The sequence below is a fragment of the Lycorma delicatula genome, chromosome 3 (genome assembly GCF_047948215.1).
Source record: "Lycorma delicatula isolate Av1 chromosome 3, ASM4794821v1, whole genome shotgun sequence".
Lineage (NCBI taxonomy): Eukaryota > Metazoa > Arthropoda > Insecta > Hemiptera > Fulgoridae > Lycorma > Lycorma delicatula.
The window spans coordinates 7,254,817-7,273,201 of NC_134457.1; the positions used below are offsets into that span (position 1 = coordinate 7,254,817).

General features: G+C 30.8%; 1 protein-coding gene across 4 annotated transcripts in view; it reads right to left on the minus strand.

Moving 5' to 3' along the window:
• grh (grainy head) overlaps nucleotides 1-18,385 on the minus strand; it is a 914,307-nt gene that overhangs the window by 163,245 nt on the left and 732,677 nt on the right. For all 4 annotated transcript variants that reach the window (XM_075359398.1, XM_075359402.1, XM_075359399.1 and 1 more), the window contains one exon: nucleotides 4,138-4,300. In XM_075359398.1, coding sequence (XP_075215513.1) covers nucleotides 4,138-4,300 — 163 coding nt within the window. The remainder of the gene's footprint in view (nucleotides 1-4,137; nucleotides 4,301-18,385) is intronic.

Here is an 18,385-nt window from a genome sequence, read left to right on the forward strand (position 1 = left end):
TATATATATATATATATATAAAAAATTCAAGAAAAAAATGATTTTGAATAAATAATATAAATGGGTTTCCGTTTTATGTATTTACTTATACATAATAATAAAAAGGAAGAAGAAATTTATTTTTATCAAATTGAGAGATAGAATATAAACTAATTAAAAAACAAGAGCTTATAATTTGATTCCTTAATTGCGCTTAAAACATATATATAGAACTGGAAGTCGTTTAGATTGGGATTGGGCCGTATTAATTTACTAAGAAAACCACCCACGGTGTTTGGAAACCAAAGTTTGCTTTCATCTGCCACTTCGTTGTACGGTTTGTTATGTATTATAAATTCTAAGATTAAGTCTAATCTACTTACGGGAAATTAAATAAAAAAGTAACGATAATCTTATTTTGCGTTTCGTAAACACGTTTTTATTATTATTAAATTAATTTTCGAATTTATTTAGTTTATTCGCTTGTAGATTTATCAGATTAACTTGCAAATAATTCTTTAAAATATTTAAATGTATTTGAGTTAGTTAATTAAGTCTTATAATACGGTATTGTAGTTCACGGTACGGCACAAGGAAAAATTGTATATTTAATATAAGTATTTGCTTGTGATTTATGCAAATGTAAATTACAAAATTTATACGACTTGTTTACTTTCCCGTTTAGATACCGCTATAGCAGAGTGATAGCTCGAAGGAAAGCATTGTAATCGGTCCGATTTGGGCATAGCGGTTTTCACCGGATCCTGACGTTTTGACACCTGAGAAACCCAAACAAGTGGTAGATGGAACTTTTCTGGATGTTAATGTTCGTATGTACGTGTGTGTGTGTGTGTGTGTGTTGGCTTCCAGATTACCTTATATCTCCAGAACTACTGAACCGATTTTGACCAAACTCGTTGAGATTACTTCTATATGTAAGGCACTGATGCCATTAAACTTTCAACTTAAAAAAAAGTCAAAGGGGTGAGGCTGTAGAAGAAGTTCGCCTTCGGTATCTCGAGATTTTGCCTAATTAAGGTCATATTTTTCTTATGCACATTTGTTACAGATTAAAAATAACAATATTTGCAAAAACAATTTTCGTCAGAAACGTCACTCTTCGCTACCATGCGGGACTACACACCGTATCCGAGGTGGAGGTGGCGCAGGCACGCAGATTGTTCGGGACAGCCACTGTGTCCGAACACGGCCATCTCCGGGACATCTGCCGAGAGGACCGTACTCTACAGGGTATAAGAAAACGGCCTCGTGCAGTATTAAACGAACCACCGTGAAGAGGCGGTACGAGAGTCAAAAATTGACAAACCAGACTTTGGAGCCTCTATATCGCGTAACCTATAAATGGAAACCGCGCGAAAATACCGGCCGCGAAAGTGACCGTTTTCGCAATTAAATTTTTTTAAAACTATAAAAAGTTAGACAACACCCCACGAAGAGACCACAATTTCATTTAATCTACATATGAGAATCCTTCCGGAGAACGGGGCGCATTTCTCCCTCCAAATAACTAGGGCCCCGGTAGGCGCATTCCTGCTAACCCGTAGGTGCTGGTACCGAAAGTACTTCAGCGGATGAACTGAAGGGCAATCACGCCGGGATTACTAGGCTCAAAAGTTTAGTCTCCCACGGTCAGAACCGGTAAATAAATTTCACGCTGGTCCATACGGATAGGAACGCAAATTACCAAATCGTCCATATATAAAACGTAAAATTTAAAACCGCCACTAAATAACCGATGAAATCCGCCCGATAATAGAAAGATACACCAACAAGGGATATTGGTTAGGGTCTGCGATCTGTAGGGAGAAATATTGAAACTCCCGCCATTTTTGCGTTTCGTTCCAAAACAATTTTTGAAAAATCGTACCCCCACCCAAAAAAATGATGTAAATTACTGCTCTGTTATGATGTCACAAGTTAGCAGAAAGAATTACATACGTAAATGAATAATATTTTAAGTGTAAAAAAAAAGTAACTTGATCTGGTGCGGTCTCGAACTCGATCGCCATGTGGACTCGGTACCTGGTGAGTTAAGCCTCTCGGCTACACCAGTCTGCCGACCGTAGAAGGTAAATTTGTTCTATGTAAGTTGTGAAATTATATTAGTTTAATTACTGTCGACCGTCACTGCTAGCACCATTACACCCGTACGATATGGGCGCGCGCTTTAGTTAGAATAATTGAATTAAATAAACGAAAAAAATATTATATTTAAATAAAAATAAGTTGTGTGTCTAAGCCGTGCATCCGAACAACCAGGTTGTAGGAGTTTCCAGAGCCGGCTAAAGACGTCTTACGGACAATATTAAAAAATATTGTGTGAATCTCTTGAAAATGTTAAATCGGAATAATTTTATCGCCTGAAAACTTAATGTCTTGTCTTTGACGTAACGATAATATTAATTTTCGGGTCATTTTAAACATAAATGATAAAAAAATTATTTCGTAAATTTACATCGTAAAATTACGCTTGCTTATTTTGATTTTATGTATTTCAAGTAGAAATTTATTCTTACACGTTAATTTTAGTTAATTATAAAACTATAAATTTTTTAAAATTTCACATTTGATAATGATAAAAAAAATCAAAGTACGGACGGCTCTTTTAATCGACTAAAATATTTTTTTGTCCAATATATTATATCGCTTATAAGGTAACAGCTTATTTATACAACAAGCTACTAATATTTATTACATAATAGATTATCTATATTGATTTAGGTCATCGAAAAGATTAATTTGGGAAAAAAAAAAATCCTATCTTTATCGAAGGTATGCTAAATACAAAACTTTATTAAAAGTAATATTTTTTAAATCCAAAAAAAATTATTAAAAAGAATTAGCGAATTAATTTATTTTATAAAACGGTCGTTAAAAAGATACAATACATAAATTAAATTAAACTATAAAAGTAATCGTACAAAACGAAACATAAAAACAATAACGTAAGTTATTTAAAAGCTAAGTTATTTTATGGATACTAATAAATAGGAACAGCATATATTAAAAATGAAATCTTGATTAATAAGAATTTATATGTTAATATAATAAAGGAAGGTCGGTCTATAAGTTAATATTAAACATTTTATAAATGTAAAAAAAACTTATGGAAATAAATTTTATATATTAAATAGTACAGCAGAAGGTATTACAAAAAAGCATGCTCAGAATTTTTAATTATCTTTTTCACATTAAATTTAATAAAACGGTTTTCGGTATTCGCATCTAAGTTTATTTCCGTTTCAGATGCGTTACTTCAATTTGTAAACTAACTACTAATTGTTATAATATTGTGATAAATATTAAACATTTTTATTCATATATTATTAGACTTCAATTCGAATACCTGCATGTACCTTCAAATTCTTATTTCGTTGTGTTAAATATAAATCGTAGAAAATATAAATGAAAATAGTTTTTTTTAAATTTTAGTATCTCAGCATTCAAATAGAAATAATGATTATCTTTCATTTTATTGATTATTAAATGAATATGGAAGTGAAGAAATAATTGAAGATAGTCGATCGCAAATGATGATCGGTTGAAATCGGTTATCTTATATAAAAAAATATGATACCCGTAAAATGTCGTTAAAATATTCTCTCTGTTGTGTTTAATCATTATTTATTTATTTATTTTTTTTTTTGTAATTTTGCAACGCATTTATAATATCTGAATAGATTTAACATAGCTACTACTTAATGTTTCTACAAATTGTTTATTTCAAATTAAAATTGGAATATAATTATTTTTTAATTATAACAGAAGAAAATTATTTTTTTTAATGAAAAATAATTTATTTAATTTTAGAATAAATAATTTTTACGTATACTAAACTAAGGAAAAAGAAAGAAATTATTATCTCTTTTGTCGATCGATTTTAATGCGTTATCTCGTATCGAGGTAAAAAGATCGATAAATAAACGGTTTAAAAATATTATTCGGTTTCTACATTATTTTTTACTTTTCCGTGTAATATATAATAGACCTATAACTATAAAAAAGGTATTGTAATCGGTCCGAATTGGAGATATACGGTTTTCACCGGATCAAGATATTTTGACACGTAATAAACCCCAAAAAACCGGATGGAAATTATACAAATGTATAAATTTATATTAAAAACGATACACTTACCTTGACCGTTTGTGTTTTCAACGGTTTATCGGGATCCGGAATATATTCCATTGTAATACCATAAAACTGGCCTTTATTTATATACGTGACACGGTCATCTTCTCTTCGTTGATTCGTCGATATCGGTGTCTCTAAATGGTACCGGAATCCGTATTGTGAATACCTATTTAACAAAAAAAGAAAAAAAGAATTATTATAATTTAATTTATAAACGTTTAACATTTTATAGAATAATCTTATCTATAAAAAAATAAATAATTACCGTAGTTTTACGTAATATTTATTTTGTTTAGCGGTCAATCATATTCACCATTTAATATTTTTTCTTGACGGTTATACCTATAAAAACAGTACTGTATTTTAAAATATGCGACATCAACGCACGCATGATCGGCATGAACCAAAAACCATTTGTGCATGTGCAACATAAACAACAACAAAAAAAACAAACAACAAATAAACCTGCTGTAATTCTTACACCCTCGACCGGTTAGATGAATGTGTTTGTTTTTGTACGTACTACGTACGTTAGTCATCGCTTAGGTCGATTCGTGGTTGACCGGATACAGACGTTTTAACAAACTGGTGGCGGTGAAGGTGCAATGTCGTTCAGCAGGTTGTTCATTCGTTTGTTTATTTTATTTATTTATGTATTTCTATTTTTTTTTTTTTTTACATTCTACCTTTTTAATTTCGCCTTTATAAACAATAGTAAGAAACCATCTAGTCTGCTTTATTTTTGGTAACTTGTAAAGCTACAAAATCCAGTTATACTACATTCATAACATACGATCAAAATAATAGTAATAAAAAAACTTAATTTGCATTTATGGTGATTTACTTCATTTTTTCTTCTAAAAGTACCGGTAAATTTTACGTTAAAAGATTCAATAAAATATTCTACAACTGTAGATATCATTTAACGGTTCCGATTTTGCGGTCCACGCGTTTCTAGGTTCGATTAATGTTATATATTCAGCATTTATTCACTCACGTCGTTATTATTATTAATATTAATATAAACAATTATTTTACGGAGGTATTATGCAGATTTCGTACTCCTAAAACAGGGGATACTGAAAAATTGAGATTTATACGAGAACGGTCGATTACATTAATAGATAAACGATTATTTATTCAATAACAATGAAACTAACGTTAGTTTTAAACATAATTAACGGCTACATATTCAATCTTTCTGAGAACTTTCTCATTCCAGTAGTAAAAAATTATTATTCACCCGGGTGTATAAATCATTGTACTACATTTTTGACCCGATCACTGTTGGCGAATTCTGTGCCGCTTAAAATGTAAAATGGGGACTACAATCCCCATTTTGCACCGTTTTGTTGGATGTGGCAATATTCATCGACCCGATTATTCAATAGATGCCCGTGCACGGTTTGGGTGAAATATGGACAGGAGTTATCATGTAAAAGAATTACTCCTTTCGAGAAAGAACGGAGGTGTTTCATTTTTATTGCAGAATTCACGTTATTTTCTAGTATGTCATAATTGTACTCGTTCATTTTTCTTTTAAATAAATAAGTTGGGCCTTTATAGTCCCAAAATACCGTTTCCCGCTGCGCGTAGGTTTTTAATTTTTTCCTGTCGGGTAAACTGGGATATTTCTACTTTGTTCTCTTCGAATAGGATTTCGTTTCAAAATTATGGATCCAAGATTCATAACTTATAATGTTGTGTAAAAAAACTAAAATCTACAAAAGGGAACGCACTTTTTATAGAATCACGTTCTAAAATTTGGAAATTTATTTACGATTTGTTTTAAGTAATTACATTCCCAAAGTCACTATTATATTGATTTCAGCTCGTGATATCAAAGGAAATTTTAAGCAGATCTTAGCATTATTATTATTTTAAGATGGAGTTTTAAATAAAATCTTAACGATAATAGTAAATAATTAATCTTCAAGAAGAAATATAATAATAGTTTTCTTTAAATTACTGATTGTGATGTTACGTAGTTAAGAAATGGGTAAGTTAAAAACAGAAAGATTTCATTTTTATTTTTTGCGAGGGGGAAAACGCTTTCGCATCATCATCGCCCGGAACAAACATAATAAAATATTATAAAAGAAAACATTACAATAATTATTAGATAGTCGAATACAGAAGCACGGCTTAAGAAAGAACAAGATATTCGATGGCATCCTCGTATCATCCTCTAAAATTTCTTGGATGTTTGCTTCTAATTTATTAGTTTACGTCGCAACGCCGCATAACACGTACAGTCCACAAGGATGTGCTGTATCCATTAGTCGGTGCGAACACAAACGGGTGCATCGGCCTGATTCATTAAGCGTCTGTGTGTAAGTTTACCGTGTCCTATTCGCAAACGAAAGTAACAAATTATAACCTTCTGTCGACGGTTATTCTTGCGTGAACAGTTCTATAATAGCACGGTATCTTTGATGTGTCGGAGTTTATTTTTTTTGCATCGATCCGATCACCTTGCCGTTTTCCTGGAAGAGTATGTTTAATAGAATTAATAAAATCGGTAGTAGTAACGCGAGTGGTGGTGAAACACGGTCGGCTAAGTGCGTCTTTAACAGCGGAATTCACGCGTTCATTACCCGGAATTCCCTCGTGGCTATGTATCCGGCAGAAACTCACTTGTGTGTTGCGACGGTTCGACTCGGCTATCGAATTAGGAATTTCGGTATCGTTAGCGTGTTTAGAATACAAATCTTTTAAAGTTTGCATTGCGCTACACAGATCGCGCTACAAATGAGGATGTGACGGTATTTTGGGTTACGATATGCAAATCCTTATTGATGGCGTACGGTTCAGCATTGTTGACCGAATATATAAGTTCTGTCATTTACGATTAAAGCGCATCCAAACAGAATAATTCTGTTTCGATCCGTCTGTGTGTACTACTTCGTCTGGGTTTGTCTTTGATAGAAATCGGTAAAACATTTGCCGAAAGACGAACGAAAGATGATTTTTTATTATATACGAGTATAGTGAGATCGTAATTAAAATTTACGGGGTCGTGTCTCCACGGAGGCTATAAACGGGGATAGCTTGGGAAAATAAAAGGCGTATCAAAATTAGAAAGATACAGTAGGACACCCGTCGGTGCTGTATAACGCTGATGATTTTCATACAGTGGTAAACGAAGGAAATATTTTATGAAAAGCTAGGAGAGTTGTTTGTTAACTTTACCGGTTATCGTTTAACTGTAGAACACGAGAATCCATTTAGAATATTTTTCTTTAATACTCATTATCTAACGAAATTTAAATTCATATTAGTCACTCAAAACGGTGATTAAATACCGATGTGAATTTATTTGTTTGTTTTACTAAGTTCAATTGAATTTTTAGTATGCAGCAGTCAAGTTGGAATTTTATTCACGAATCTGATACTTGTAAACTAATGGAAGCGAACCTATCTGAAATGCAAATTTATTTAAAAGCGCTAGGACATGTAATGCATAATTTTTTGTCCGTATTACTACTAAATGTAAGAGATTCGATCGGTAGAAGCTGTTTATTTTAGCTGATAATAAACAGATCTGTAGTTAAAAAAAAAATACATTTAAAAAATCGATTATTTTAAGCGCAGTTATTTAGCTGAAATTTCTCATGTGTTATTAGATGAAAAAATGATTCGTTAAATCAGTGACGAAACGTTAGCTAAGAATGTGAATTTAATCCCAAGGAATCTGTTTTCTTACGTTTTATCTTTTTTGCCGATGTATTTTTATTTTAATAAATTTTTTAAGTTCGATTACCTGATTTAAATCTATCATTTAAAAGATAATTTATTTAGATTTATCATATTTAACAGAGCTAATTATTATTTATTTACCGTGTTAATAACCCTTAAATAACTTTCCGAAGGTAAAATACATAAAAATGAAATTCAGCAAATGTTCCTACCTCAAAACGATCAACTTTTCAGCTTGAGATCATTAATAGTATGTGCTGTAGATATCTTTTAAAACTGGATGCAAAAAAGATTAAATGGTTTAGGGTTGTTATGACAACCGACGTATATTTACGTCAACATCTTTGTTTTACAATACCCTTCATGATTTGTCATAATCCGATAATTTTAATTTGAAATTTGTAAATTTTTTCTAATTAAAAATTAGGAAATAAAAAAAATTTGCTTATAGATTAGCTCATATAATTTAAATTAAGTAACTAAGATTAAATTACAATTAACTTAAATGTAATGCAACAATTATTACAGATTGTAATAATACAATATTATTACGTTAATCTGGTTTAAATATCTTATGTACAGATTAGTTTAATTAAAAAAAATAAACAAATTAAATACTGTTAGGATCAGATATCACGAGATTTTAAATAGGTTGTATAAAGTACTTTAATATAATTATAGGATAGCGTCTTTTCCCACGGCTAGATTCTATTTTTGACATCAAATTTCTCGGTTTTATTTAATATAAAATACGTTTTATTCGATGATAATAATAACATTTATTTGAGTGTATATGTTTAAATGCGTGTGTATTTGTTATTGCAAATAAAAATTTTACTAAATTGATTTTATTTGATAGACTATAATAAAATTCATTTTATAGAGTAGCAGTCTCAAACTGTATTTTATATATATTGAATAGTTTGATTTTATTATTGTTGTTTTCGTTTCGGATTCATTTATTCTAACAGAATTGAGGAGTAGAGAAAATCGATTAGATTATATATAAATTAAATTCTAAAAAAAAAATGCGTAAATTTTTCATGATAAAATTTAGAAATTCGGAAATATCTTCAGTTTGGAAATAAAATTCCGTAATAATTTATTTAAAAATAAACATATGTTGTCGTAATGGGAAGGTTCTCAGCGTTTGAATTAATAGTATTCTATTAAAAGTAATCTAAATCCAGTCGATAAAAAAAATTTCATCGGATTTAAACGCTTATTTTATTAGTGTACTTTAGAATTTTTGTACTACTATAATGAAATACGTTTTTATTTTGATCTTTTACAACTAGATCTTAATAAAACATGACTTTTAACGTAGCTGGTTTATTTTTATAGAAAGTGCATACATTAAAACAAGTTTTAAATCTGTTAAAAATTAAAAAAACAATACTTAAAAAATAAACTAAAAAAAATAAAGTTAACCGCTAGCGGTAGAGATCGGAAACTTCTGGGCACGTTTTTGAAATTCGCGTTTGATTTTCAAATGAGCGCATTCTGAGCGTGTTAGCGCAGAACGTGCGGGTGACAATTTTGTATGTTGTATTTTTTTTTATTAGTATAAATAGGTTGTATAAATTATTTTTATATAATTATCGGATAGCGTCTTTCCCCACGGCTAGAATCTATTTTTGACATCGAATTTCTCGGTTTTATTTAATATAAAATATGTTTTATTCGATAATATATACATTTATTTGAGTGTATATATTTAAATGCGCGTGTACATGTGCGTGTAATATGTGTACATATATATATATATATATATATATATATATATATATATATATATATATAATATATACACATATTACATATCTATATACATATTAGTATATAGTATATATACACACTTGTATAGCCTATGACACTCCCGGTAACGTAAGCATTCCAACGCGAGTCATACATCTAAATCGGCTCAGCCGTTGAATTACTACGGCGCATCAAATATACATACATTAGGTACATTACACTTCTTTTTGGGCAGTCGTGAAATAAAGTTTGAAAAAAGCTATAAAGTATTTTGCCTCTAAGTTTATTCTATTTTTAAGAAAATAGATGTAACGTAAATTTATAGCAAAATTATACGAATTAAGTCTGAAATGAACAGGGACAGATTATAATTTTCAAATTAGATACCGTTTTGCTTTTCAAGTTTTAAGTTGCTGTTAATCGGGTACTTTAAAATTTATTTAAATTCACAGCTTAAGTTGCTTTATTATAATTAGGCGTATCGTACAATTTTAAAAATTCACTTTACTGTGTAATATTTCATTACAAAGCATATGTTTTATGTAGCTGTGAGTTGTGTGAATGTGTGTGTGTGTGTGAAAGTACTCGCGCGCTTGTATCGATGAATATTTTTTTGACTGCTGTTCCATTATATAAAATTATGTTTTGATCAAATACAAAATAGCGCGTATCAAGTTCATAATAATAATAGCGATAGTAATTATAATATTAATATATTATAAATTCCACGTCGTAAATTTGTTTATTGTGTCTGAAATAAATTATGCACGATAGAAACGATAGCAGTCCTAAAAATTAGAAACGGCAGATTATTAGGCAAGAAGTACCGTAGGGTAAACGTATAGTGTGGACCTACAAACACGTAGGTCTAGTTAAATTAGCGATCGGTAGAAAAGAAGAAGAAGTTTAAGGGAGCAGAAGTAAAAGAAGGATCGGCGGTTCTGGCAGCGGCAGTCCGAGCTGGCAGCACAGAAACAAGAGTGTTATCTGTTCGGTAAAAGACATCGATCTGATTATAAAAACCCTTAGGCGTCGGCGGCGGCCTGTTGGGACCTACTTCGTACTGCGTTAGAAGGAATATCATAAGCAAGTGTGTGGTCAGAAGGAAGGCGGATGTGACCGTCGATGACCCCGGTTAAGTGGACCACAACGCATGCATACGTCCACGACCCCATTGTCTCCGATATTTCTTGACCGGCTAGGAGTTAACATAAACGCGCGCAGACTACTCGTATCCATAACTGCCTCCTACAATAATATGTTAATAATAATAGTAATAAAACAGTAATGAGAATAACTACACAAGTGCAATCGCGTAGTACCACAATCAAAGTGAAATATTGTGAAAGTGTTTAATAAATGTTAATCATTATTTCTATACTGATAAATTATCTTTTTAAACTATTAGACTTTATTTTAATAAGTGATGTTTATCTTATTCCTTAAATAGTTTCGCGTAAATCTTAAACAATTTTTCGTTTACTTTAAAAAAAAAAGAACAGAAGCGGAAGTGCTTACATATTTGAAGACCGATACCTTTTTATTAACTAGTAATTATTAATACTATCTCCGTGCTTTCATGATTAGATTATGCCATAATTAATAGTAAAATTATTTACTTTAATATAAATATATGTCTATAAATAATACGCGTAGAATTTAGGGCCAGAAAAAGTTGCCTGTTTTGATAGATAGTCGGATTATAAATTTGGTCATATTAAAATTATTCTAAAGCAATTATTTATTTATTCAATAAATAACTATTTGGCTGTGTGATCGCTTTTAAAATACTGATGTATTATCCAAACATAATAATTTATATATATATATATATATATATATAATATTGTCGACGTAGTTAAAGTAGAAATAAGCGTATAAAAATGTGTAAGACAAGGCGACACATATCACCCGTGATCTTCTCAGCCTGCCTCGAGGAAGTATTTAGAAAGCTGGAACGGGAAGAAGAGGGCGTACAAGAATAAATCTAACGACCTGAGATTCGCAGATTATATAGTTCCATTCTCACAAGAACTACGAAGACGAGTATAGGAACTGCAGATGGCCGGCGAATCCTACGGTCTAAGGATAAACCTTAAACAAAGGTAGGTCGTATACAACAAGTTTGTAGAAAAAAGAAAGGTTTTTCTCTTCCGGAGAGGAGCTTAAACAGTAGATCGTACCTTGGCCAACGGATGTCCACCGAAGGTGATACGGTCAAAGAAGTTGAATGTCGAGTTAAGCTGTGGGGGGGAGGGGGACAGGCATTTGGGACACTAACAGCGTTTTCAACAGTAAACTCTTCTTTTTCCTGAAAAAGAAAATTTTTTATTAATGCATCCTGCCGGTCCTTGCCTATGGAAGCGAAACTCGGACGTTAACCGTTTTCTTTATTACACAACCTGCGGATAGCACAAAGAAATACGGAACGATATATGTTTGGAATTACCGGACGGGATAGAAAGTCCTGTAAAGGGTTAAAAAAACAGGCTAAAGTACACGATATCATAATAGAAGTTACAGAATTAAAATGGCGGTGGGTTGGCCGTGCAGCAACAAAAACGAGTGGCAGATGGACTAAATTAGCGCTTGGATTGATAACACTAGACGTTAAAGTCCACGAAAAAGCCAGACTCGTTGGATCGATGATATTATTAAGTACGAGTATCTCGGACCGAATCGGGAGAGAATAGGACAAGTAAACGGTTATGTAAGCAAAATTTTAATCTTTACAATACGACATTAGCACCTACGACTGTGAAGCAAAAGTAACGTGAGAATAATTATAAAATTATTTCTACGCTAAAAACACAAATGTTACTAATTAATTACGTTTTAAGTAATTAAATAAACGAATAAAATTATAGTAAATTAAATATAAACATTATAAATATACGAATCTTATGTATTATAATAAAAGAAAATTGAACATAAAATAGAAACCCTAAACCGAGCTAAATAGAATTGAAATTATTATCAAATAAATCAAATAAAAAAAATAATTTTTCTTGGAAAATATAGTTAAAAGAAGAGACAGACTTATAGGTCACATACTAAAGCATCCTGGAATAGTCGCTTTAATATTGGAAGGACAGGTAGAAGGAAAATATTGTGTAGGCAGGCCACGTTTGGAATATGTAAAACAAATTGTTAGGGATGTAGGATGTAGAGGGTATACTGAAATGAAACGACTAGCACTAAATAGGGAATCTTGGAGAGCTGCATCAAACCAGTCAAATTACTGAAGACAAAAAAAAACTAATAATAGGATTCCAAGATTTTTATTTTTGTTTAAAATTATAATTAGTTTCGTATAAAAAATATTTTGAACGTTATATTTAAAGATTTTTTTATTAAAAAATGAATAAAGTTATTTTAATACAAATTTTGAACAATTAATAGAAAGAAGATAATCTAGAACAAGATGAAGATTTTGTAAGAAAATTAAATAAAATATATTGGAGTTTTATATATCTATATATATATATATATATTGAAATCAACGTAAACCATATATTACGTAAGAACAATTATGCACAGAAGCAAAGTTAAATGTAAAGAATAATGTGTTAACAAAATTTTTTAGTTCTGAAAAATCTTTATTTCTGAAGATTTTTTGCTGTTAGAAAAGTTTTATTAACGAACTGCGTGTGAATATTAGTGTTTATAAATATATATGTGTGTGCATAAAAAAAGAAATAGAATAAAAAAAACCTAGAGGATGATGATTTAAATTGATAACAGTTACGAGTGGGCAGCGACCTCAGTCTTAATTTTAATTTTTAAAGCTTAGTTAAATTCGAAATCAGGAATTTATTTATAAGATTAACATGACATAATGACGTAAACGTAGAAAAAGATTTATTGGGACCAAGAAGGTATAAGTTTTTAATTGGCGAGAAAGCTTTGTCGAATAAAAAACAGAAGAAGAAGAAAATCGAGGGAAGGATTATAAGCGGATGTCCAAATGAATTGTTTCCATTTAATTCAGATAATATAGCGAGAAGAGAAGACTGTTTCGGTATTTATTCAGCAACAACAGCGGCAGCAGTTCAGCAGGCAGCATTCAAAGTCGGCAACAACGGCCCTCGATCAGTACGACTAGATCTGGTCATTAACTGTGTAATATACGTTACCGAATACCAATTAACAAATACTAATCCATAACCTTAACGGGGATTCCTACTTATTCGCCTTGTTTATTAGCTCTTAAAAACATTCCTAAAACTTCCTTCATAATAAATAATGATTTTTATATTAAAAAAAAGTACAAATAAAGAAACAGATAAATATTTTTCCTAAAACGGATGTTATATGTTATTCTAAAATATATTTTTCACCGGTTAATTTGAAAGATTTAGTATTCTTATTTAAAATAATAATACTTGAGAATATCTTCGGGTTAAAATTATGGTATCCTAAAAAACAAGTAAATAAAAAAAAGGATTATAATACAAATAAGGAATTTGATTAATAAACGAAGAAATATACAAGCTTTAACAGTTTACAATTATTTCGTACCAAATGTGTCATCTGTAAACAGATTTTAAAACGAAGACCCTACCAAAAAAATAAAAAATTCTTGCGCAATAAAGCCAAATTTTTTGTAATATAATTTTATATAATAACTTTTTTTTAAATAATTTTTGCGCAATAAATGTACAAAACGTAAATTAAATGAAAAAAATAAAAGAGGTATACGAGTTGTATGAAAAAGTAATGAGACTGACTTTTTACTTACAAAGGTTTTTATTTTTTTGTTCAAACTACAATATTATCCCCTTCAAAGTAGTTTCCTTGGGCAGCTATTCACCGGCGGAGTCGTTGTTCCCGCTCCTGGTAGCAGCGCTGGAAAGCTTCAACCGTTAGGGCTTTTAACCGGTCGGTCACAGTCTTTTGAATGTTCTCCAGAGTTCCAAAATGACGTTATTTTAATACACGTTTCAATTTCGGGAAAAGGAAAAAGTCACAAGTACTCAAATCAGGTGAATAGCAGGGTTGAGGAACCGTAGGAATGCGTTTTGAGGTCAAAAATTCCCTGATGGAAATGGCCGTGTGACACAGAGCATTGAAGCATCCACTTGTCTGCAATGTCTGGTCTCACGCGAACCGCTCTTTTCCTGAGCCTTTCAAGGACACCTTTGTAAAACACTTGGTTGACAGTTTGTCCTGGAGGGACAAATTCTTTATGCACGATACCCCTACTGTCAAAAAAGCAAATCGGCATGGTTTTGATCTTTGATTTGCTCATTCGACATTTTTTCGGTCGAGGAGATGACGGAGTGTGCCACTCTTCGCTTTGCCGCTTTGTTTCAGGATCGTATTCAAATATCCAGGATTCATTACTTGAAAAATTCTTGGTCATTATCAATCCTCTCAAGAAGATCAACGCTCACGTTTCTTCGATTGTCCTTCTGTTCCGTTGTGAGGTTTTTCAGCACAAATTTCGCATGTCCAAATCGTTTGTTAAAATTTGATGTACGGTGAAAGAGTTTAAATTTAACTTTTCACTCGTCATTTTTATTGTTAAACGACGGTCTGATCTCACAAGAACCCTCACACGCTCAACATTTTCTTCAGATTTTGAAGTTGAAGATCTCCCTGAGCGAGGTTGATCTTCAACATATTCTCGACCTTCCAAAAATGATTTGTACTACCGGAAAACTTGTGATTTTGATAAGCAATGTTCCCCATAGGCCTGTTTCAAATTTTCAAAGGTTACACTCGCAGATTCCCCAAGTTTAAAACAAAACTTGATCGCACAACGTCGCTCTAAATTCCGATGCTCCATTTTCGTAATACACAACTTCAGTGATGGCGTTGTCAAAAATAATGTGTTGGGTGAACGGAGTTGAAACTGATACTGAGCTTGTGGAAGGGACGAACAAACCGGTCTAGTACAGACCGGTAGACACAGCGTTGCCAAATCGCTCGCAATGTTACCAATCTCATTACTTTTCTCACACACCTTGTAAGTTTTTATTTATTGAAAACTAGTGGATCCGGCAATGCTTTGCTATTGCCAGAATGTTTACCGCAGTTCAAACATCACCGATCTCACTACTATAAAAATTATAAAATAAATTATAAATAAATAACCTAAAACTTCTTCTACTAAATGTATTGCCGACGTATATATCGAAAGATATCGTCTATATCGATTGTCAGTATCTTTATCGATATTGTCTATGTTAATATCGACTTCCTCAGACAGTTATTATGCGATTAAATATTATGGAACTAGTCACACGCGAACAATCCCAGGACAAATAATAATAAATTGTGAAATTTTCAGCGAAATCGGTGAAGTATTTTTGAGTTAAGCGACACACAAAACAAAATTTACTTTTATTTATATAGATTAAAATATATTTTCTTTTTATAAGAAATTTAAATTATTATAACCGTAATTCGATGAAATAATTAAACGAGTAGACCTTACTCACAAGCATCAAGTTTAAACTTCAGTGGTGACTCATTGCATAGCGTGTATGAAAAATACATTATTACAAGGTCAACGTAACCTGAAAATGAGGTTATTCTGTCTGTTGTCGGCGTTAAATTCAACGTAACTAACGAACGACTCGATCAATCTTTATCAAAAATTTTTTCGCGCAATTTCAGTTATACTAATACAAGATATCTAAATTTCAATGAAGTTGATCGAGTACAGATTTTCGAGCCTCAATATTTTTAAGTTTTTTTGGAACGATTGAGCGTAACTGAAGAACGACTCGACCAATCTTTATAAAATTCTTACATGCTCAATTTCAGATACACCGCTACAGCGTATGTAAAGTCAATGAAATTGGTCGTGCAGTTTTGGTGATTTTTGAATCACAAAATTTTATACATGAATAGTATTTTCGTACAAAAAAATCATTTTCAACCCCCTCCCCCCCTCTATTCGCCATGAGAATCGTACTTTCCTTTAAGAAGTCTTTAAAAAAAGGCATCAAAGTAAAATTTAAAAATTTTGAAAAGGTAAAGTAAAAGTTCTCTGGCAGATGTGTTTATCGATGTTAAGTTGTTATTTTCTATTAGTATTAACACACAGATCCGCCTAAATAAATTAAAAAATAACACGCTAGTTTTCTCCCGTTAATAAATTTTAGTTAGGTCGTATACGTAATATAACTTAATAAAACGAGGTTACCAGGTGAATTGATGAATTCATTTATACTTAAGCGATAGGTTAAAAGGGGCCAATCGTTTTGCAGTATAACCGGTGTCATTTAAATGTATTATCTTCTGGGATTATACCTTTAAATTTTTACCGGTACATTCTACAAATATTTCATGAGTTATTAAAGAATCTTTTTTAAACATTATTTACATTTTAATTAAATAAAAATCAAAATATTATAAACCAACAATTTTGTTTTATTCGTTGATATATTATCTAAATTATATTTTTTATATTTTTACTTAACTTTTTTTAAATAAAATATATATATATATATATATATATATATATATATATATTTAAACTATTATTCAGGAAGAAATTATTAATTTACGTTAAATTCTTTAAACAAAAAAAGTATTTCTTAAAATGTCTGGTTGGTTTAATAGAAAAAAACAAAGTTCGATTTATTTATCTCTAACATATTAGTAGTAGTGTGACGTAATAAAACGTACCAAAAATGAATAAAGGATTAAAACGATGTAGATGGTTAACGATAAATAAATAGTTTCGTTAAACATTTTTGTTGTTCGGTTAAAAATTAGTTGTTAATTTAAAATCTGACTGAAAATAAAATAGTTGTAATCAATTTAAATCTTACATAACGACCAAAATTATCAGTCGTTTAGTGTTTGGGAATATTAATTTGTTTACCGATTTAACATATACTTGTAAAATATACGCTCATTCTTATGCATTTATATGTTAGTAAAATATGAATATACCGTTTCATTTAAATTTATTAAAATAACATTCGGTAACTGTAAAAGATATTTGATTTTTTTACGTATTTTTCACCCACCTTTTTTATTATTTATATAATTATACATTTATTTATTATCGAAGGAACAACAGGTTTACGCCCGATTACAATCGCTTTATAATTTTATGAATCGCTTTATTCTGAATTAAAAATGAAGATACCGTCTCTTCACCAAGGACGTTGTTCGTGGAAGTCCTTTCGTAAATAATGCTTGCAAATATTATTTTTTCTTACTCGTTACATCTCTTTTTATATGAAATCTCTCTGTTTTATTCCTAGTTTGTAATATGTTATTTTTTCTTTCCTTTATTCAAGGAATTTTACAAAGTTTTTTTACGTAGAAAAATATCGTGATTAAAAAAAGAAAAAGATCATACTATTTTTATCACAATTAGTTTATTTACAATCGATTCCAAGAAAGAACCGTAAATAAATAAAATTATAAGCGTTTGACAAGAGGTTTCCAATGAATCCAATCAATAAAAAACACACATAAGACAATAGTTCAAATGTGATATAAATATAAGAAAATAATTCTTATGTATAAATGCACTTGAACAGATTCACTTCATAAAAAGTAAAAAAGTCCGTAAAATTCAAAAAGATCAAAATTCATATAATATTACAAGACAAAGGAATTATAAAGTATTCCGTGATGCGAGTGGTAGCGTCTCGGTCTTTCATTCGGAGATCCCGGATTCGAATACCGGTCAGGCATGGCATTTTCATACACGTTACAAATCATTCATCTCATCCTCTGAAGCAATATATAACGGTGGACCCGGAAGTTAAAAAAAAATAGTTCTACTTCGGAACGTTCTATTTTTTCCGGTATGACACCACCA